At 38.0% G+C, this 24,250-nt stretch overlaps 1 protein-coding gene across 4 annotated transcripts in view; it reads left to right on the top strand.

Moving 5' to 3' along the window:
- The window catches only part of Esr1 (estrogen receptor 1), a 387,036-nt gene that overhangs the window by 309,132 nt on the left and 53,654 nt on the right, over positions 1-24,250 (top strand). For all 4 annotated transcript variants that reach the window (XM_071612909.1, XM_071612910.1, XM_071612908.1 and 1 more), the window contains exon 6: positions 2,125-2,263. In XM_071612909.1, the coding sequence (XP_071469010.1) occupies positions 2,125-2,263 (139 nt within the window). The remainder of the gene's footprint in view (positions 1-2,124; positions 2,264-24,250) is intronic.

Here is a 24,250-nt window from a genome sequence, read left to right as displayed (position 1 = left end):
GTATTTTCAACGAAGCACAAATGAATAGCAGCCAAATAGGGCTATTAAAAGTGTCATAAGTACAATAAAATCCCTGGGAATCAATCTAACAAAAGAGGTGAAAGACCTCTACAATTAAAACTACAGAACACTAAAGAAAGAAATTGAAGAAAACCTCAGAAGATGGAAAGATTTCCCATGTTCCTGGACAGGCAGAATTAATATTGTCCAAATGGCCATACTACCAAAAGCATTATGCAGATTTAGTGCAATTCCTATTAAAATCCCAATAACATTCTTCATAGAAACAGAAAAAGCAATCATAAAATTTATTTGGAAAAGTAAGAGACTCAGAATAGCAATCCTTAGCAAGAAAAGTGAAGCAGGAGGCATCACAATACCAGACCTTAAACTGTAGTAATAAAAGTAGCATGGTATTGCCACCAAAATAGAACTTGTAGACCAATGGTTCAGAGTAGAATTTTGGTTATGTCATACTAGACATAAATTTGGTTACGTCATACTAGACAAAGGTGCCAGAAACATTCACTGGAGAAAAGATCGCCTATTCAACAAATAGTTCTGGCAAAACTGGAAATCCATATGTAGCAAAATGAAATTAAACCTCTATCTCTCACCCTGCACTAAAATCAACACAAACTCTATGCCTAATAGAAGAATAAGTAGGCCCAAATCTTCACTATGTTGGCCTAGGATCTGACTTCCTTAACCAGACTCCTAAAGCACAAGAAGTAAAAATCAATAATCAATAAATGGGATGGATTCAATTGAAAAGCTTCTTCTCAGCAAAGGAAACAATTAATGTGAAGAGAGAGCCCACAGATTGGGAGAAAATCTTTGTCACATGCACTTCTGATAAAGCATTAATCTCTAGGATATATAAAGAACTCAAAAAACACCAAAAATCAAATAACCCAATCAATAAGTGGGCTAAGGAACTGAACAGACACTCCACAGAAGAAGAAATACAATTGATCAACAAATATATGAAAAAGTGTTCAACATCTCTGGAAATTAGAGAAATGCAAATCAAAACTACACTAATATTTCATCTCACTCCTGCCAGAATCATCAAGAATACAGGCGACAATAAGTGTTGACGAGGATGTAGGGAAAGAGGTACACTCATACATTGCTGGTGGGACTGCAAATTGGTGCAACCACCATGGAAAGTAGGATAGAGATTCTTCAGAAAACTTGGAATGTAACTACCATTTGCCCCAGCTATCCCACTCCTCAGTTTCTACCCAAAGGACTTAAAGTCAGCATACTACAGTAATGCATCCACATCAATGTTTACAGCAGCTCAATTCACAATAGCTAAACTATGGAACCAACATAGGTGTCCTTCAATAGATGAAAGGATAAAGAAAATGTGGTATACGTATTCAGTGGAATATTATTCAGCTTTAAAGGAGAGTGAAATTATGGGATTTGCCAGTAACTGGATGGAGTGGGAGAATATCATGCTAAGTGAAATGAGCCAATCCCAGAAGACCAGGGGCCAAATGTTTTCTCTAATATGCAGATGCTAATTCACAATAAGAGAGGGTGCGGCACTAGAGAAGAATAGCATCACTTTAGGTTAGGTAGAGGGAAATGAAGGGACAGGAGGGGAGGGGATGTGAGGATAGGAAAGACAGTAAATGAAACAGACATTATTACTTTATGTATATATGTGACTAATGACCAATATGATTCTATAGCATGTACACTCAGAAAAATGAAAAATTGTATCCTATCTGTGTATGATGTATCAAAGTGCATGAATGTATTCTACTGTCATGTATAACTAATTAAAACAAATAAAAAATTTATAAAGTAGAAAGCATTTAAGCTTCATTACTAAGTACAGAAAGCTAAGTGGGTTATATAAGTTTATGTATTTCTTTAGATGTGACACTACGTCATTAAAAAACTTAAAACCACAACAAATTTATTCATAGAGCTAGGTTTAAATAATAGTTCCTTGACGTTCCTATATGGTGTGCCTCTATTACGCTTAATTCCATCTAATAGAAAACACAGCCAAATGGTTGCAATCCCTGGTTGCATTGATTCCACCAGTGATGAATGCTTTTCATTTTAACTCAGCAGAGTTTATTTTTTCTTGTCATGTTTCAGGCTTTGGGGATTTGAACCTCCACGATCAGGTCCATCTTCTGGAATGTGCCTGGCTAGAGATCCTAATGATTGGTCTTGTCTGGCGCTCCATGGAGCACCCAGGGAAGCTACTCTTTGCTCCCAACTTGCTCCTGGACAGGTGAGTGACTTGGCTCTGTCTTAGGAGAAGCACATCCTTTATTTTCCTGGTTTATTCTTTCAGATATATATTTATATATACATTTATATCTGCTATTGGCTCTATGCATTCTTTTGGAAGTACTATGTAGGCTCCTTATCTCAAAAATTCCACATCTCCATTACAAGTGTCACAATCCCAAATGTCTACAGAGCTAGTCAAATGATGTAAATGACGAAGGCTAGTGGGTGAGAGCCCAAAGAGGAGTGCTGGGGATTAGGTGACCTTGCCCAGGCTAAAGACATCTGCTGGCTGAACTTGAATAACCTCCCTTTAATTAAGACCTTTTTTGGTGCATGTATATCCAACCCACAATAGCCTTTTCATTTCCTCCCCCAATTTTCCTATCAATAAAATGAGGAAATTTGACAAGAGAGCTCTGAAAGCCATTTCCAGTTCTACAAATCCATTTCAGTTTTCAAATGCATTACTTTCTCTAATGTATTGTACTTTGGTTGCCTTGGAATGTGGGTTCTACTGTTTTTCTCTTTCGGTCATTGATTAGCGTAATGGGATTTATATGTCACTTAACAGCAGCTACTGGGGACAGTCACCACCCCACACCAGCTGCTGGCCTGAACCCTTTACATTTGTTATCTCATCCAATTGTCACAGAGCTCATAGGAGGCAGGGGCTTATCATCCATGTTTTAGGAGAAGGGAAGTCCAGGCTCAGAGACATCCCCCAGCTTGCAGTCCGCAGGAGTCAATGGATGGTGGGTTGGCACTTGAACTCAAGGTCTTTCTGGCTCCTGGCTCTATGGTTGGCTACTTTAGCTTGCTATTTTCATGTGCACCTTGTCTTTCAAAGCTACAGGATGATTTGAGTGTGAAAGGATCATCTTCTTGTTAGTTGTAAACTTATCTTCCATTTGCTTTGGAGAGCTGCACTGCCTCTCCAGGGTCGCCCTGCTCTGGGCTCGCTCTACTCACCAAGCCCACTGGAGTGGAGTTACAGCAAAATTCAAGTGTGAGAATATAGTGCAAGGCATTGTTTTGTCATGTTGTGTGAGCCTAGCTTTTGAAAAACATTGATGACACCACTCATGAAGCAGATTTTGCTGTCCATGGACCATATTCTAGTATCACAGTTTCAAAAACTTATTAAGAATGGCCGCTAGTCTTATTCCTTGGAACCATATGCATAACTGTTTCATACTGTATTCTCTCAGACTTTAGAGGATGTCTTTAGGCTCCTCTCCCCTCCCCTCCCCTCCCCTCCCCTCCCCTCCCCTCTCCTCCTCTCCCCTCCCCTCCTCTCCTCTCCTTCTTTTCCTGGTCTTGTCATTTCCCCTCCCTATTTCATTTCTCTTTTACTTTTTTGCTATCTTCTTTCCTTCTTTCTTTTGCACCTGTCTCCTTTTTTGTATTAAATTTCTTGCCCTATAATAGTGTGGTTCTATATCAAATTTGCAGATGAAAATTTTAGACAATATATAATATTTCCCTCCTACATACCACAATGTGTCTTCACATTCATGGCTGAACTGATCTGCTCCATGATTTCCATCCTCCTTTATGTCTATCTTTATAGATTCACAGTTGCTAAGAACAGTCATAAAATCATTGTTTTTTGAATATGAAAGAGCCTCTGGCGTTACTTCAACCCACTGAACTCATATTGCCGGTGAAGTGAAGTTACCTAGGATTTGATTAGTCCCTGCCTTTCTTTCCTTTGTACACACTTCTAAAGTGGTTGGTCTTCTCTCACATCTCCTACAGAAGGGTGAGGGGTTCAAAGTTCTCATCTGTATCTAGTCTACTCTCAAAAAATCCAGGTTAGAAGTTTCTATTATCTCTAGACTAAGATTTCTCCACCTCTGCCCTGTTGATGTCCAGGGTAATTCTCTCTTGCGGGCAAGGGATTGTCTGTGCCTTGTAGACTATTTACAGCACCCCTGGACTACTGCTAATTGCCAGTAGCATCCTCCCAGATATGTCAGCCAATACCATCTCCACACATTTCCATACCTCTACTGTGTGTGATATGGGTGGCCGAGGCCAAATTATTGTGAACCTGGTTGAGAACCATAGCTACACACTCCTATTTCAATGTCCTATAAGCCCTTCAGACTCATCACATCTCAAAATGAAGAACTGATCTTCCTCGTCAAGTCTGTTCCTTTCTTTTTCCTTTCTTAATGACATATTTACCTAGACCTTGGAGATATAAAGTTTAAACGAAGGATGGATTCCACTTCCTCCTTCAAGAATACCCAGAATCCAAAGCTCCCTTGGTCTCCATTCTACTGCCTCAGCTCAGGTCCTGGTGGTCTCGTCCTCAGGTGATTCACCTCCCTGACTGTCTCTCTTTATTGGCCCCCCACCCCTCTTTTTCTCCTCCACAGTGATACCAGAAACTACTTCCCAAGGCACAGCTAGAAGCATGAAGCTTCTGGACTCAGCTGCTGTTGGCTCTGTCCATTCTTTTGGAAGTACTATGTAGGCTCCTTATCTCAAAAATTCCACATCTCTATTACAAGTGTCACAATCCCAAATGTCTGCAGAGCCAGTCAAATGATGTAAATGACGAAGGCGAGGAGGTGAGAGTCCAAAGAGGAGTGCTGAGGATTAGGTGACCTTGCCCAGGCTAAAGACATCTGGTGGCTGAACTTGGCGTGAGAACTGTGAACACAACTTCACACACTGCTTCTGAGAGACCTTCCTCCTTGAGTTTCATGTCAGACACTTATGCATTCCATGAGGCTCAATCAGAAACTACTTTCCCATAAAACCTTCCTTCAAACTCTTCTCTTCAGACAGAAATTATCCTTTCCTCTGTCTACAATCTCATGTGTTTGAATTGGACTTCTCTCATCCTGCCAGATGTTAGCTATGGTTGTATTTCTTATCTTCCATACCAGCTCATAAACTTTTCAAGGTCCAGAACCAAATGTTATTTATCTTTGTGTCACCCCCCAACATACAAAGTATTCCATGATCCCCAATAAATGTTTGCTAACGGCACAGGCCAAGTCAACCAGGTAGCTCATAGCAGAATCAGAAGGAGGATCCACATCTTCTGATAAACATGTCGTCTGTTATTGTCATCAAGTTTATTTTCTTGTTGTTCATCGTTACTCATCAATTCCTGGCTTATTCCTTTATAAATTTTGCAGAATAAGTATCCGTCTGTTATGGAAGGACTTTCCAAATGTATTAATGCATTTGACTTGTAACTATACTTCTGCTTATACTCCACAACCCTCTTGTACAACTTTTAAATTCTAAATGCGGACGAGCAAAATATTTTTCCCCCATAACTGGCCTCACTATGGAGTATAATTCTTAGTATTACTAAATTTAAGAATAATTAGGACCAGGGATGGTGGTGCATGCCTATAAGCCCAGTGATTAGGTTACCTGAGACAGGAGGATCACAAGTTCAAGGACAGTCTGTGAAACTTAGCTAGACCCCGTCTCAGAATAAAAAAATAAAAGGAGATGAGGACGTAGCTCAGTGGTAAAGTGCAAAAAATAAAAGAAAGAAGGAAAGAAAAAGAATATTTAGGTACATGTTAATGATGATTAAAATGTATAAATAAATATAAAAGGTATATAGAAAATCATGTAAAATATAAACAGTAAGATATGATCTAGAATATAAAAAAATTCTGTAGTCTTCTAATCATTAACATGCACATAAATATTACTAAATTTTAATATAATGTAAATTAACTTCTTAGTGTTTGAGGATAGCTGCTTTTGATGACATTGATAGGTAGAGAACAGTAAAAAAAAAAAAAAAGTATTTCAATCAGCAGCCCATCTGAAACTTTATATGTGTGGAAGATGGCTTTTGAGTGGTGACTGAGAACAGGGTTCACATGGCTTTTTTCTATAAGCTCCCAACCCCCCTGATAGCACTGGACCCTCTCATTAGCACAAGTCACCTCTATCTTCCCGTTGCTCTTTTAGAGACATCCATAATTTTCAAAGCTCTGAGGTTGAGGGAGAGCTGGGAGGCAGAAGACAAATGTTGGCACCACCCTTTTTGTTCCATCTCAGGCTTTGATGCCACTTTGGAAAGGTCGGCTGAGGTTGGCCATCTCCAGGGGTTGTTTTCATTTATGTAGAAATGGGAAAAGATCAAGCCTAAAGTCACAATGGCCCTTTAAACATGAGGGTCATCAATGCTACTAACTGGAGACAGAGTTTTATCTGTGATTAATTATACCGATGCCCTGTTTTCTCAAATCTTTCTTATGAATCTGGCATTTGTGTCTTACAAAGCCATCGGAAGGGTAGACTACACCCCAGCCTTTTGTAATTACTCAAATGTTTGAATTGGCAAGTGGGGGGTTGGTGAGCACAGGGCTATAAAACCTGCTGGATTGCCCTCCCTGCTATCTTGTGTCCTTCAGAAAAGAGTTATGACTTGATTTACTCCCCGATGACAACTCAGGGTATCTTGATTCTGGTAGTTTATTATTTCCTGGTAGTCATATGCTTGAAGGCTAATTTTATCCTTATCCAGCTTAGCCTGCCCTCAATTTCCAGTTCTTTCCTATGTCCTGCAGCAGTGAGGGCCAACTTCTTAACGTTGTCCTTGTCACTTCTTCCTATGAAAACCAAGAAGTAAAGGTTGTAATAAAATGTAAATAAAGAACCCAGTAATTTCTTTAGTAATTTTCTTTAGGTGGTGTTTGTGTGTGTGTGTGTGTGTGTGTGTGTTTTAGAAGAAGAAAGTTAAAGATAATAGAAATGCCTGTGAAAATAATCAGAAAATGGAGAAAACTCATTTTTCATTCTAGCACCTAATCCTTTGGTGTGTGTTTGGCACTAGAAAACACAAAATATGCCCTCCGCGTCTACTAGGAATGAGCCTCTTCAGTTAGTCCTGCTCGAGTGCTCATACTAAAAAATACAGACCAAAAACTGGAGCAGAGGCACTCATCATGACTCATTTGTTGTGAGGTCTCTTCACTTTTGCAGGAATGAAGTTTACTATGTCCACAAGGCAGATAGGATGTTAGAGGAAGCAATGTGAATTGGCTGTTAGGTAGGACTGTCCAGCCATCAAGGGGCTGGCTAATACTGCTTTGCTGGCGCCGTCCATGCTAACAAATTCTGAGAAATATTTGTGGATTTGTCAGTGAAGCCAAAGCACTCTCTTTTGATTCTTATTCACTCTCAGAGAGAGAAAAAAAAAAGATTCATGCATTTGAAAAGCAGAGACCAAATTCGACAAACAGAATATTGCCTCAACCAAGCCTTTGGGCAGAAGGTTGTTGATCTAGCTCTTTCACTGTTCTTCCATCAGGAGGCTCTGCCTGCAGGAAATAGAGCTGGACAACAGAAGTTCTTTAACCCATAGGCATGAAATAAGAATGAATTCTCTTCCTTAAGGAAAAAAAACAGGTTGCTCCACCAGAGAGAACATTTAAAGAGCAAACTGTTTTCTGATGATAGATTCATTTTAAATTGAAAAGAGAGTAATTTTTGAACATTCTTATTTTAGGTTGTTTATTGTAAATATTTCAGAAAAAAAATGCAAATAAAAACATGCAGCAACAACAACAACAAAATAATGCTTTCAGCAATAATTTTATTGGCTTCCCCCACTCCCTCCCTCCCATGTCTTTACAGCTTCATTAATTTTTTGCAGGTTTTTTACTTGGAAGAAATAAAAATATGAAGTTCTGAAATAACTTGTTGATGAATTCAGAATGTAATCCATCCACATGTGTTTTGGGGGTAGAAAGGGAAGGATCTCCCTTTATGTTCCCTTTTCAAAATTGCCCTTCCAAGAAGTGTGTGCTGTGCTAAAGAGAGACCTCACACAGTGGGTAGACGGGGGAGCAGGTTGTGGGGGTGTGCAGTGAGCCATCCACCTGTCAGCAGAGCCAGCCTGGGGCAGGAGGCAGTTCTGTAAAGCCAGGAGCTTTGCCAGATTCCCCCTCCACATGCCTGGAGTGCAGTGTGCTTTGCATTGCCCTTTGCCCCATTCAGACCTGAGTGATCATTATACAATGCACCAATAGATCATAGCATACCTGCAAAGATGTATAATTATCATTTGTCAATTTTAAAATACTTTAACCTTTCATAACCTTTCTCCTCTCCATCTTAAAAACTGGATGCAAAAAGAAAAGAGAGAAAGCCAATGTTCATTTAACTTCTTGAATGTGTACAGTCCTGTTCTGGGTTATCTTCTACAATATAGTTCATTCATTATAAGATATAGGAAGTTATAACCAGTTTATAATTTAACCCTGGATCTATTGATTGTCGTTCTGAGCCCTTAATCACTCAGAAGCTTGTGCCAGTTGATCGATTCTTAAAACTCTGGTTTAATACCTTGACAGATTCTGGGAATATAAAACTGTAAACTGAAAAGGAGAACTATTGAGGTCAAAGAAGGGAGAAATTAGCCCAACTTCCATTATTACTGGTACTTCTGATTGAAGATGAATCAAAGTATCTATTGGACTAAAAGTCAGTTGAATTTATACACTTTCAACGCATCGTTGTTAAGACATGAACATATCTCAATAAAGATATTAAACACACAGACACATAAATACCCATATTGGTATTTCATGAAAAGACAACTTGATCAACAAGATCATCAGTCATGCAAGTACTTGAATGTGTTCTATTGGAAAAAGGTAGAAAATAAAAAATTGAAAGCAAAGTTTCTCCTTAAAAACAAAAGAGCAACATTATAAAATTTGCTAAGCCACAAATCTTTAAATCCTTAAGAGAGTTAAGCCTGTAAACAGTAAGTATCCACTCAACATACAATTACTCCAGGGGAAAAGGCCTAATTCTAACTCAAGAATTAATCCTGTGTAGGAGGTTAATTTGACTTTTCTTACATTTTTATACACTGCTTTATTTTTCACTTCCACTTATTAGTAGCAATTAAATATCAGCTAAATTGATTAGATATAATCAAAATAGTATTTTGACAGTTAATTTTCAAATATATTCACACTATTGAAATCACAGATTCTATACAGGGATAATCCAGGCTTTTGCCCTCATGCTGCATAGCTGCTTTTATTACAGATACCTCTTCCTGTTAAGAATGGAAAGATCCTTTTTCGTGTGTGCGGTGCTGGGGATGGAACTCAAGGACTTTGCATGCTAAGCAACCTTCCTACCACTGCACCGCACACCAGTGTGGCCATTCTCATTTTTTAAATGAGTTGTTAAAATCCAGCTATAAGGGAAGAGAGCCAATTGCAAGTCTGTGTTGGTTAGAATTCAGTATAGTCCAACCCATTAGGCATTTACTAAACACCAGCACATCCATAGGGTTCTGCATGATACTAGAGGACACAAAAAAAAGGAGATGGGTACGAGGCAGACCTGCCCTCAGGGAATTTAGTGTGCAGTAGTGGATTAATAATTGTAAGTAAATGAATGCAATCGAAAGCAGGAGCTTGCCACACTTCACCTCATTCATGTCTGTTTGTCTTCCTTCGTCACTTTTTAATGGCTATGGTTTCTGAGTGCAAACCAACCCCTGGTTTATGCTTGCGTTGTTGTACTGATACATTCTTGATAATCCAAGGTGGAATATTTAGCATAATTATGCTCATTCTACATTATTCCTGCCTATAAATATACTATTTTAAAATAAACATTTAATATTAAACCAATACTAGGTAAATCACAAATATTATGCAGAAACAATCAAGTCACTTCATACACACACACACACACACGCACACACACATATAACACATACATATACATCTTTGAAATATTGCATATGCTAAGGATGGCCAGGCTTTGATGGTTTCTGTGACAACAGCTCTTAATTTTATGAGTGGATGAATGTTTGGCTTCAAGGTAAATGGAGTTAGAATGTCTATTTCTTGCTAAAAGTTGAAATTGTCTTTATTATTAGTGTCATGGTTACATGTCCTTGTGGTCTATAATTAAGTTACAGTTTCTATTCGTATTATTGACATCCCCTGTGGGCTTCTAATGCAAAGGATAAAGATGAACTTTCTTTTTGATGATTTTGGATACATTTATTAATTATTTTAGTATTCTTATTTGTCATTTTCCCTGCATCTTCATTTTATCAAATAGAAAAGAGATGTTAGAAACAGTCAGTATCTTCTTTTATATCACCGCTGAGAACCAGTTCTATAACCTGCTTGCTTATTTTTCATTCTCCATTGGTGTAATGCAAGATCCATCCTAACTTCGTCATTGGAAAAGGAGATGCAACAAACACACTGATTTGTTGAGGGAAGGTTAGTTACTGCATACTCTGTACACCCAGGCACTCTGGACCCTAGGTTTCTATCTTGGACCCCCTGGGCAAAGCAGGGATGTATCTGTGCAAGTTTGGTCAAGACAAGTTTAACTGATGTGTGTGACTGATCCTCTGGATAGGTTCAAGTGTGCCTCTGGGGAAAGTGGAAACTTTGAGGGCACTTCATGCAACGCAGCACAGATGTCCAAATTTTATGTCAGTGTTGGAAAATATGCAATGAGACTGGGAGGCCAGGAGAAAGAGGAGAAAGGGTGGCTGTTGGAGAAATCAAATAGGAGGATTTTTTTGGGGGAGACAGCAGATTTAAAGTGCAGGGAAGATGTCCTCAAGATGATGCCCAGCAGAAGGTTGGAGCTCCCAGGAGAGGTCAGAACTGACGATGAAGGTTTTGGAAGTTACCTCCATGGGTTACAGCGTGGAATGAATGCAACACTAAGCTGAGATGATAGAGAAAGAGGAGTCCAGAGGGCTGAGGGAAGATTTCCTGAAAGGCTGACTTTGGGGGACTTTAGGCAAAAGAGAATTTCAGCCTGGGGTTAAGGAAAAGTTGTTTTGAGAAGTAGAAGTAAAAATATCCCTAATTCCCAACCAGGGGGGCGGGGATGCTTTTCAAAAGAAAAAGATGGTGCATCAGGCCAGAGAGCAGAGAGATGGGCAGAGGTGAGGTGGAAGGGTTTAAGGATTGGTTAATTAGGGGATCGTTGTTCCTTAAGGGAACACATTCAGTAAAGGTAGAGGAGGAAAAAACAGTATAGCGTATTGAACAGAAGTACTTTATATTGATATATGAAAGAGAAAATGGGCAGGTGACATTAAAGAAAGGAAGCATGAGCCTGCTCATTGAGATGTTTGGCAGTGAGGGAAGCAGGGGGCCTCTGGTTTTGACAGCTGCAGCATCAAGGGGAGCTTTTTAAACCAATTTTTCCTGATTTACAGTGTGAAATAAAGATTGACTTTCATGTGTTTCCAAATGGATATTCAGTTGTCCCAACACCCTTATAAAAAAGTCAATATTTTCTCAAGTGATTTGAGATGAATCCCTCATTACCCATTAAATTTTTCTATACACTTAAGTCTTTTTCTGAAATTTTAATTATCTGCTAAAGTTTGTTTACTTAAAAATCAATATCACATAGCTTTATTTATAGAAGCTCCAAATGGTTTTAAATCTAGCTTACTATCCCTCTAATATTGCCCTTTGATTTTTTTTTTCACAGTTTAACAGGCAATTCTTCTGTTTCTTTTTCCATTTGACCTTTGAAATTAACTTGTTTAACCCTATAAGAAAACTTGTAGATAATTTTACTGGAATTGTGGTAAATGTAAATTAGCTTAGGGAGTGTTGACTTTTTTTGTTTTTTGAAAATTAGAGCAGAATAAGTAACTGTAAGAGCTGCAGAATAAGTGTTGACATGTGGAGTCTTCCTACTCAAGGACAAATTGTGCCTTTTCATTGTTCAATCTTTTGGCGTGTCTTTCATAAGTCTTTTAAATATCCTCATAAGTATTTTGCATGTAAAATTTTGCCTACTTTATATAAATACATATAAATTCAATATATAAAATATGAAAGTGTAATATTTATATTATATACTCTATACATACACTATATAGTGAATGAAGATCACTAACTGGAGTTTCTCTTCCATTGCTTCTCTTAATTGGATACTCTATGCTGGTAGATAAGTGACTTTTGCATTTATTATTATAGACGATGATTTTACTAAATTTTCTTATTGTTCAGAGTATTTTGTTTTCATTAAATCCAGTGGGGTTTTTTAGTATATAGTCATATATCTGCAAATAGAGATTCTTTTACCTTTTCTTTCATATTCCTAAGCATCCAAATATTTTTTCTTGTTTAACTGTGTCAAATAATCTTGTGATTATTTATATTACTTATATTTAATGTTTAATATCTTGTAAAATTGGTATGAATTGTGGGCAATACTTCTTTATCAGAGGATTCTATGTATGTATGTATGTATGTATCTATCTATCTATCACTTGATACTTCTTTATTCCTATATATTCATGTTAAAATGTTTTCAGGCATTTCTGTATTGTTTAGTGCTTTTATTAGGATTAAAAAAAAAGATGATTGTCAGTTTACATCAAAATTCAGACAAAGTTTGGAGTGATTTTTTTTTTTTTTTTTTTTTTAGTGCTGGGGTTTGAACGCAGTGGTGCTCTACCACTGAGCTACATCCCCACATTTTATTTTGAGACAGATCTTACTAAGTTTCCCAGGCTGGCCTAGAACTTGCAATTCTCTTGCCTCAACCTCCCAAATTGTTGGGTTTACAGATGTGCACCACCACACTGGGTTTGAAATTTTTTCTTTATGTAGTCTTAAAGAGCTTTTGTTATTTATGTTCACTTGCATTAAAAAGTAGTTTGAAATTTGCCTTTCATATTCTATAATCTAGAAAGTGTTAAGTAGTATTGGGATTATTTGATCTTTTAAAACACTGGTGGAATGCCCTTTTGAAACCATCTGGATCTGGAAATTTATAATACAGAAGGTCTCTGGAAACTTTTATTTTTTCTGTTGTAATTGATGTCTTTAGACTTTCTATTTTTTCCACCGTCAGGTGATAGATAGATAGATAGATACATACATACATACATAGAATCTTCTGATAAAGTTATCTATTTTGTGTGTTTTCAAATTTATTGTTTTGAGTTGGACAACTCATTCCTAATTGTTTTTTAAATTTCCTCTGGTTGTATGGTTATTGCAATATATAATTTGTTTTATGCATTTATGCTGTTTCTAGAAAACTTAGATCAGCTGGTGATTTTCCTATTTTGTTGATTCTTTTCCCCAAAGAACTAGCTTAAGTTTGTGTCTTATTAGTTCTGCTGGTTTACTGCTTCCTAACTCATCAAATTATACACATATCTTTATTAGGTCCTTCTTTCTGCTTTTAGCTTTTTTCATTAGCTTTCTAAATTAATATTTAATTCATTTCATAATATAGGATATTAATGCTCAGAATTTTCTCAAACTGTTGCTTTGGCTGTGTTCCTATATATATTTTCTTTCATCAATATTCTCCCAAATTCTTCCACTTTTTGTTTTATTCTCTTTTATTCAATAGTTCTTCTATAAATATCTTAATTTCTAGGTTGGAAGAGCATTTTTTGTTTTATTATTAATAAATACTATTTTCCTTGGAATCAAAGACTACGGCTTACATTTTGATTCTTTTTGACCTATCAATGCAACTTTATAATTTCAGCTTTTCTAAATGTTCCATATATATTTGAAATGCAGGTTTATTCAATCATTGGGCTACATGGTAAAATATTATATGCCTGTGTCTATTTATCTTCTTATAATATGTCATTTCTGCTTAATGAAAACTTCAAATCTGGTACATGATTCATAAATACTTATATTTGCTTTATATCTATTATGCACTATTGATGTTTGTGTGGTAAAGTTTTTGATTCAATTATTTTGTGGGATTGAATTTTACCTGCTTAAAACCAAGATCATAAACCCTTGTTCCTTTTTTAAAAGTTCTGTTTTCTTTTCTTTTCTTTTTTTTTTTTTTTGTAGTTGTAGATGAACAGCATGCCTTTATTTTATTTGTTTATTTTAATGTGTGTCTAAGGATCAAACCCAGTGTCTCACACATGCTAGCAAGCGCTCTGTCACTGAGCTACAAGCCCCAGTCCGCCCTGGTTCCTTTTTATTTTCACTTACTCCATAGATCTTTCCTCATTCTTTATTTTCAACATCAGAACAACTTTGCTTTCAGTCTCTATTTTATATAGACTACAATTGTATTTTAGTTTACTTGTCGATCTGAGAATATTTTTAGTATGTGAATGAAGCTGATTTATATTTAGTGATACCAACATCGTGTTAGGTTCCAGTTGTATTTCCCATATTCTAACTGTTCTATTTTCTTGGCTCTTTATTGACTGATTTATTATGTTTCTTTGGGTTTTAGATCTTTGTATTTTTGTTCTGATTGTTAGATTTATAAATAATTATCAAATCTTCCTTTAGAAACAGTTCATTTCCTGCTATGAGCAATAGTGAATGTAATATTTCCTATCTAACTTCCAATTTTAGTCACTGGTATTGTCTGTGTTCAGCATTATCATGTTAAATATACTTAAGCTTCTACTTTGTGGTTTGTCAGATTTAAATGATATTAATTTACTTCCAGATAATGCCTATGAGGTCATTGTGAGCTAGTAATAATTTTTATGACTATTTTTCTCACTTCATCATGTATTTTTATATATCTCTAGAGCTTATAATAATACTTCCATGCTATTTTCTACCACCTCAAAGTTCATTTCTAATGTCAATTCTGTTATTATTATACTTAATGTCCACCCTCAGACCGAATTCTGATGGTTCTCTAATCTTTTTGGTTGTTTGGAACTTCTTTCTTGTAGGTTTTTCCAAGAAATGCTCATGAGAACACTTTTCCTGTCTAGTTTAATAACATTCATATTTGTCTTATTATTTATTCCTTTGTGCTGAAACTCGCCTGCATATCGAATCTTTGGCTCACAGTTCTCCTCAAGTGTTTTTAAATTGTTTTGTATAAAGTATTGCTGTGTCAAGGAGTTGAATGGAAATTTGATTTTCTTTCCCTCATTAATGATTTGGTCTTTTTGTTTTTCTCTTAAATAGCAATCAAGATGTGCTTCTCCTTTGACCATTTTTGGCCAGTAACTCTAGGTACTTGGCACACTTCTTGAATGTGTAGGTTGCAGTCTTTTACTTCTTGACTCTCTTGATTTATATTCTTAAATAATTGCTTTGCTATATCGCTTTGATTTCCTTCTTCAGAGGCACATTTAAAGGATACCCATATATTTCTAAAATATCTCAGCTGTTGTACTTCCTGTTACCTGACCATATCTTTTCTAAGTTTTCCCTTTCTGAAATATGCCACCAGCTCTTTGAAAAGCTTTGATCATTTTTTTTTTCAGTGTTTTTAATTCTGTCTGAAGCATTAGGCTCCAATTTTCATCTGCTTTGTGGACAGCAGTGCCATGGGGAGCTGAGCTGTCAGGGCAGTCCCCACGAACCTGAAATCTGCACGAGACCCCATTGTTACTGACAGCTAACAAAGAGTTCAAGCTGAAAACTTTCATAAGCATAACATATCTGTCTTTAGAAGAAGTCTGAACCATCATATAGAGCTTCCAAAGGATCATCCTTCCTGGCTGAAATGTGTTTTGTTTGGGAACAATTGATGATCCATAGGTAATTGGCCCAGAGGAAGCCATTCTTAGGTTTCATGCTATCTTTGCCATGAGATAGAAATCCTATGGGGTTATTCTTCATTTACAAGCAGCAGCGGCAGGATATAAGTTTTTAAGCTCCATTTTTTTAAGTATGAATGATGATTCATATAGACTGCACATATCCTGTTTAAAACATTCTTAAATAAGAAATTACTTTTTATATTTCTGATATTGAACCCCATAAAAATGGTTAAAAGAAGGTAATCAATATACAAAAATCAAATCTATTTACACCAGCAACAAATTCAAAACATTATTTTATACTACAGGTAGACTTTATAGCTGCAACTTAAACCTAAAAAATTATACCCCTTTATTGAAAGTCACTAAATATATATGGAAAAAAATCTATACTTCATTTATGACTGGGAATATTCATTGTTGAAAATGTTTTTATTCTCCATAAATTGATTTATAAGTTCATAGCACTTCCAATCAAAATCTCAAATTCATTCTAAAATTTATATGGAGAAGCTTAACAACTGAATCCACCCTCATGCTCCCAAGAATAAAATGAAGATTGAGGAGATTGGGTATAAAAAAAAGAAACCCTTAAATTATAAAAATCATAAAGCTGTAATAATTAGGACAACGTGATGGTATTTGCATAGAAATAAACACATCAACTAATGAAATATAAGCGAGAACCAGAAATAAACCTCTACTCTGAGGATAAGCTGTTCTGTGACCCCATGAGTACTGAGAGTTCCAGGGAAATCGTTCAATGAAGGGTGCGAAGGAACTAGTTTTCTACAAGGGGAAAAAAAGAGAATCCGATTCTACTCCATATCGTGTGAAAAAAGTAATTCCAGAACTTTTAAAAGCCAAAATTAAATTTTTATAGGAAAGAAAACTTATCTCAGGGTTAGGAATTATACCTTAAACTAGACCCAAATGTTTCTAAGGATAAAGAAATATGGATAAAGCCCATCTCTTTAAAGTAACTGCTTTTATAAGGGAAATAAAAAGAAAACAAGTTACCAAAGAAATGCTTATTTATTTCATTATGTTTCATTATATATATATATATATATATATATATATATATATATATATATATATATATATATATATATATAAATTCTATCCTAAAACTCTAGAAAGGGAAGGGAAACAGAAAGGAAAAACAACCTCTAGGGCTCATGAAGTTAGTCCCTTTACATCCATCATCAGCTGAATCAGGAACCTGCATCACTTTTAAGTTTTCTGAAATGTGAAATGGAAATACTTGTGGAGGGCCCTCACAGATGCATTTAGAGATTGTATGCTCAAGAAAATGGAATTGAAATGTTTTAGTAAGAGTCATGGGCCCAATCCTTGAAATAGATGTTTGTCGAGTTTTCTATAGCATGTAATTACAACACAATAAGACTCAAAAGCATTTCAATAAAGTGTGGGTGGAAGAGAAGCATACTGCTTCAAGGGCTTCATTAGCTTTCTGCAGACCAAAGCTCTCCAGACTGCTGGGAGGAGCCCTGTTTACCTCGGTTCAGAATCCATTTCAACCATCAAGGATGTCGGGGAGCTCAGAGAGCAGCCTGAAGGCCTTGGGGATACTCTGGGCAGGGGAGGAAAAGATGACAATGATTTGCTAAAAGCCCAGAAATGGGCTGGGGTTTTGTTTACCAGCTGTTCCAGGGATGACATATTGCAGTGCCAACCCTGGAGGAGGAGGTGCAGGATTATACTTTGCTCTTGTTTCTTGAAGAAGCTTCAGGTAACTGAGAACAACGACATTGACTCTCTTCTGTGTTGTCCTGATAGACCAAGGATACACTCTCCACAGGCACTGAGGTGTGAAGCACTGGAAATGTTTTCCAAGGAGAGGGAGAGAGTAAGTGACAGAGAGAAAGAACCAACCAAAACCAGAATGTAGCCCCTTACAGTAAGGATGATGCGTGAGACGCCATTACCCATAAAAGACCTCAGATAATCTGTGACTTATTTCTGAAAATGCCAGTGCATGTGACTGCAAAGATAAAACATCCTCTGGGCAGAGTAGAAAGGCTTCATCTGGCCTTTGGAGTCACATGGGTGATGGTGGGCCTTGCTGTTAGTGAAACTTAGTGGATCTTTATTTGTTTCCTCAAGACATTGATGAGCTATTACTCCTCCTTCTCTCATATTGCATTGCTTTTTAAAAAGGCTTAGAATCAAAGCTTCTAGAAGATCAAAGTAAGTTTTAAGTGATGATGATCTGATAGTAAGTATCATGCTAGTGGTTTGGAGTGTCCTGGCCTCTCATGTAGCCTTGGAACAGCATCATAACGATATTAACATACACATTACGAGGCCTTGAACCACAAGACTCTTGACTGCAATTCAATGCTTTCTCACTCCACCATTAATAATTGGTGTTGATTAAGAGTCTCATTATTTTCCTAGGCATTAGGTACATAGAGAAAAATGTGACCTGCCATCTTCTGAGAGCATGTAATACATTGGGGAGAGGGTAGTTTTATAAATACAGAAGGTTGGATATATCAGTGAAAACGAGATAGGTGGCAAATAAGGGATCAAGGTGGAGTATACTTAACCATGTCCTCATCGTGGGAGAAGTAGCAGTGGAGAGCAGTAGGTGGAGAAGCAGAGAGGAAGATTACCGCAAGCAAATAGATGGTGCCCTACAAGAACCCAGGAAGAGGATTCAATAGCTATAGGGTCTTTAATCCAAGAATCTGGTTCCAAGTCAGGTTTTAGCTGTGGGACTGGTACCATGTAGTCATTGAACAGACTGAGGAACCAGCAGAAGAGAGAGTTATAGAAACTTTCAAGGCTTTATTGGCACATCAGTTTGAAAATCAGCGACCTTTTGGTTCTCCCCACTGGTGTTCAGATGCACTGGGGTGAGAGGATCCCAGAGCAGCCTGGTGAGAAGGTTGAGTTGCCTCAGAGACCAGGGCCAGCAAGCCTGGTGGAGAAGGGGTGGTGGTGGAAGGGTGTTCAGCGTGTACTGAAGCCAGGCTGCAGGTTGAGCACCAACTAATGGTGGATTCTGGAAGGTCACATACCATCTTTTTTTTTTTTTTTTTTTTTATAATAACAGTAGCTTTCTTGTGGAGTATTTTAAGGATTCAATGGTTAGATGTTCAGTCCCTAGGCTGTGCTTATTAGCATCTAGTAAAAACTCGGTAAACATTAGCTTATAGTGGAGCTCAATTACATCATGAATTAGCTTTTGAGGTGTGGTCAGTACTAAGTCAAAGGAATGAATAGCAGTACTTCAAGAAGTTTGGTTACCAGAGATGGAGCTTTTGTAATTACTGAAGGTTTACCTTCTCGTAGAAGTTAGCAAATCTACAAAATATTCAGTTTGTGTTTCAAGTGTCATTTTTGGAGATTTTATGATTCTCTTTGCACTTATAAAGGCCCTAAATCATTTTAGAATTGGAATGGAATTTAAGAGTGAGGCCGATAACTTTCCACCTTAGGTTCTGTGAGACTTTTCACAAAGGTGGCTGAGGCCTTGCCTTGAAGAAAAGAGGAGGGATGGGATATCTAGGACATTTTCTTAGTTCTTGCAGAGCAGAGGTTCTTTGATTCTGTTTTGTAATTGGAGTGTTGCATGTTATTTATTAGGAGGAGCTCACTTCTAAAAATCGGGTTGAAAGCCATTGATATGATCCAGGCTCCTTGTCCACAGAAGAGGAAATGGAATTCCAGGAAGGTTAGATGACTTGCCCAAGTTGGCACAACTGTTTATGAGCACAGTGAATCCACAAACACAGACCTATTCCTTCCTAGTTACATAATGCTACCTGTTGCTGCATGACACAAAATAACTTCACTTTTCTTAATCTTGAAAAATCAAAAGAAAAATCTAAAATATACCTCCAAATCGGCATCTGTATGCAAGAGCTTAAAAAAAATTAGTATTGAACATGGAAAGATATGTCTCCACTTCCCCCACCCCATTAGGAACACATGCCCTCCTTTAAATAAATGGTGATTTCATTTCTGTATTTTTATTTGAATAAAACTGAAATTAAGAAGTATGAAATGAAGTTACAAAGGAGGAATCATGTGGAGAACTCAAGATAAGGATTGTCCAGAAAAAAGAAGACAAAGTGATAAGAATGAAGTAAACAAAAAACCACAGAATATTTGCAATAGAAAGGAGAGACGTCCAATACTCAACAGGATTATTTGAAAGTGACTGGCAGTTGGGAAGTCCTGCCACGTTCCTTCCACTCTATTCTGGGCCTGGTTTGTGAACTGGGTTCTGGGGAAGCCTATTACTCCGCTAACCTTTGCGGTTCTGACTTCATCATGGAAAGACGGATTCTGGAGGGAGACAGTGTTTAGGACACTTGCAATTCCACCTTTCCATTTCAGATTTCTCATGTTGTTCTGCACATGCTTATCTCCTGTTCTTCCTTACTGGATTTTAGAGTCAGACATTTTATTTCCCTACCCCTAAAAGCAACCATTAAAATAATGACCTCTTTCATATCCCGATGCAAAGTACTTCACATTTCACTCCTAAAAATGGATTCTAGATAACCTCAAAACATGTTGTCATGTAGGCCTTGGTTCGATTGTCACCTCCTCAAGGGCAGGCTAGTTGGAGTTGACCTCACACAGCTTGCCTGCTTCCCCCTGTTCCGTCTTTCAACAATTGGAGATGATCTTGTTTATGAAATGTTTATTGTCTGTCTGCTCCACTTGACTATGTGTCAGGGTAGTCAGGGGCTTGACACATTAGCAGCTTAGGGCCAAGTGAAAACAAGATTTGTACCAAAAAAACTGGTGACTAGGAACCCTGTGAGACCCAGCAACTTGGGAGGCTGAGGCAGGAGGATTGCAAGTGTGAGGCCAGCTTCAGCAACTTGGTGAGACCTTGTTTCTAAATAAAAAGTAAAAATAAAAAGGGCTGGGGATGTGGCTCAGAGGTAAAGTGCCCCTGGGCTCAATCCCAGTACCAAAAAAAAAAAAAAGAAAAGAAAAAGAAAAAAAGAAATTCCAAGTCTTTGTGAGTGGGTAGGTTTTTCATAATAGGAAGAGGGAAAGAAAAATATTTCTTTTTTCCTTCAGGTATTTCAGTGGTCATGATTCATCCATCCTAAACATTTTACAGTGCATTTTGTTTTTGTTTTGGTTTCTGGATGCATAAAAACTTTTGGCAATAAAATGAACAAGTTAAGAAATGTAGATTTTATTTTCTTCCTGCTATAAAGACTTAGAAATATTTCCCATATGAGTTCCTTGAGGACAGAAACTGAAAGAACAATAGCACAGCTCGGTCACTCTTCCCTTAAGACTGCAAGGACCTCTTTTGGTGGCAAGGTTCAGTGCCGTCCCTGTGAGCTCTAGCATGTGCTGCTAACTCTCCAGCTCCTGGGGCCACTAGTGCCTGGATCACCTGCCTCTAGTTTGTTGACCTTCTTTCAGGTTCTCAAATCCTGTAGCATTTCCTTACTTCCAAAACCCTCACACATCTTTCCTGGGACCACTCTTCCCAATTTTCATTTCCAGGCTAGTTACTAGTTCAAGATTAAATGTCCCTCCTCAAGGAGACTTTCTCTGACACTTAAGTTCTTCTCCATCACCTAAGTTAGTTCCCTTTGTTGTACCATCTCATAATCCCTGGTGCTTTCCCTCTTTGGCATTTATTAGGAGTTTTATTTGTTTTCTCGCTGTGTATGTGTTTGTGCGTATTCAATATCAGCTTACTACTAACCTCTGTTCTGCAGAAGGACTCAGCCTGTAACCCAGGGCCTGCAGCATAGCAGATTCTGACTCAGTCCATTTTTACTGAATGAATAAAGAGAGGAATGAATAAAACTGATCGTTTTGTTCCTCGTGCCTAGCATAGAGAATGGCATCTATCCTGGATTCTGGAAATAGTGCTCTGCTAAAATTGAGTTAATGAACAAATGAGGTGTTAATCATATTTTCTTTCAGAAAAACGGTGGTTTGTTGATCAATCTAGAAACCCTGCTCTCATGTGCATAACCTGGCGTACTCTCTGTTCATTCATTTGCCTTCCTTTTAGTTCCTGGAGTTGCTCATCGAAGGGCAGTGGAGAGAAACTACCTAACTCTTTTGTATATTTTCAAGACTTCCCAACAAAAAGTGAATAACTGAGGCCTTCATATTTCTCTTACCCACTTGATGAGGATGCCTTCAAAGATTGATTGTTTCTCCTTTCAGCTGGATATCTGAGTAGCCACAACCATTAGAGAATTTTCCTCCAGGGGCTTACTGTGGCTCTTAAGCCATATAAACTGAACAAGGAAACTCAAGTGGATCATTATCTATAGGAGTGCAGAATCCCATCTCCCTTTGGTAAACCATTCAAACCTAGAAGTGTGTTTTACACATTCTGAAAGAAGAATCTATAATAACCCATTCTAACCTTTTTTTTTTTTTTTTTTTTTGCCACTTTACCATCCAAAAGTATAAGAAAAGAGAGCATGTTAAAGCTCATTCAATTTATTAGAAAATATCTCCTGGCTTAAGAAAGCTTTTGACTATCAGCCCCCTGATGTGAGAAAAGTAAATAGCAACGAGTTCCCCAGGGTCTCACTTCTGTGTGACAGGCAGTTTAATTAAAGATAATGGAACATTATATGACTAAGTGTCTGAAGCTCAAATCCAGACACATCCTTCAGGTAGGTCAATCTAACATTTCCTGTGTAATTTCCACAACAACAGTTTGAGCCAACGTGAACGCAGAGGGACTGACTCCTTGTGGGTGAGTAACAGATACATCAATTATTTGCCCTCTGTGACCAGGGTTGGGAGGCAGGCTCACAGGGGCTCTTTCAAGGCTGACGTCCACCTGTGGAAACTGCAGTAAAAAACAAGGACAAGGGATGAAAACATAAAAAGGCTGGGGGCCTTTTTTTTCTGGAAGGGGGTGGCTGTGAATAGAATGAGACGTGCGTGGATAGCTGGTGATACAGGGCAGAGCATTCACCCTTCAGAAAACAGAAAGTGAGGGCCCCAGTGACGCAGGTCTCAGGGAGAATGACTCTTCTCCCTCAACCTGAAAATATCTGTCCAAGGACACTGCATGAGAGAAATAAAAACTTCTTTCTTTGTTTTCAGTGAGCATAGACTTCTTTATACTAAAGGAATATCTCTGCCTTTTTAATTTTTTATGATTAAAAAAATCTATTCACTGGGTACCTACACACATCGATTGGCTTCTCTTGATTACAGATCTCCTTATGTTTCAAAATTTTAAAAGACAACTACAGAAGTATAGCTATGTACGGGTTTAGGCTAAGAGAAGCAGAGAGTAAAACACAGTCCTGCTTCCTAGCTTCTGAGGCTGAGTTGCGCTGCCTCGGGCCTGCCTGCCTTCTGACAAGTTTGCAGCTCTGAAGGGCTCCTAGGTTGCTCTGAGCATTTATCCCTCAAACTCCTGGGGAAGCTGGCACTGCTCTCTGTCTCATAGCAACTCTTCTCAAGGTAACGGACCCGAGAGCCATTTCCACTTGAAATCCAATCCTTCTAAATGAATCACAGGACACAGTCATCTCCATTTCCTCCTAATAACTCTGAGAAGAGGATCCTCTGGCTGTGTTCTTAAAATCTCTCCTGTTTGTGTTTATTTTACTCCATTCCCCCCCCCCTTTAATTCCCTACCGAAACTTGCTCCTAAGAGAAATAATATTTTTCTTAGTTATTATTTTGTTTTTAGCTCCTTTGCCTTGCAATACAGCTTGTGATATTTAAAGGACACTAACACAGGAACATGGCCCCGGGCCATCAGGTTTATGTGTTGACAGGTGGCCAGGAAGAAGGTTAGGCATGAGGGAGGTGGCTGTCCTTCTAGTGAGACTGTGAGACCTGCTCTGGCAACCTTCTGGTCATTGTCTTTGTTCAGAGCAGTCTTCAGGGGAAAAGGCCTCAAAGTTGGGGTTGGCCATAAAGGAACCTTGGGTTGTTCTTCAAAGTCAGGCCTTTGGTCAACTCTTAATCAGCCATTTCATATTGTGCTTTGTTATGTGACACGGACTTGGTCTCAGTGTTTTTATGGCTCCCCATTTCTGTTATTTGGTTTGTCCTCTGCATCAGCACAACTGCCCCTGGGAACCCCACCACCGGCAGTCTTTTAAACCGGAAGCTTCTTCTCCAGGGCAGTAGTCTCCATAGCGTCCTCCACACCTCTCACCCCTTCCTACTATTGATCCTACTCCTCCCTCTTCTTTTATTATAAATAGTTTTCCATTTGACTCCTGGTCCATCCTAGGCCCTATAATCAACCACTGCAAAATTACCTTCTAGAATCTCAGCCTTCAAGTTTTCTCCAGGCTTGGAGGGTCAGTCTTCTACCTTTGACCACATCCACCATCCACATTCTTCACTTCCATCCCCTGGCTACCTAGACTGCTGGAAAAAAAGCCAGGATACCATCTTAATCTGGCCCACAAACTCATGCTTATCTTCCTCCATTCCTCTGAGCCATCAACACTC

The sequence above is a fragment of the Marmota flaviventris genome, chromosome 6, assembly GCF_047511675.1.
Source record: "Marmota flaviventris isolate mMarFla1 chromosome 6, mMarFla1.hap1, whole genome shotgun sequence".
NCBI classification, from domain to species: Eukaryota; Metazoa; Chordata; class Mammalia; order Rodentia; family Sciuridae; genus Marmota; species Marmota flaviventris.
This window is presented reverse-complemented; position numbering and strand designations above follow the sequence as displayed.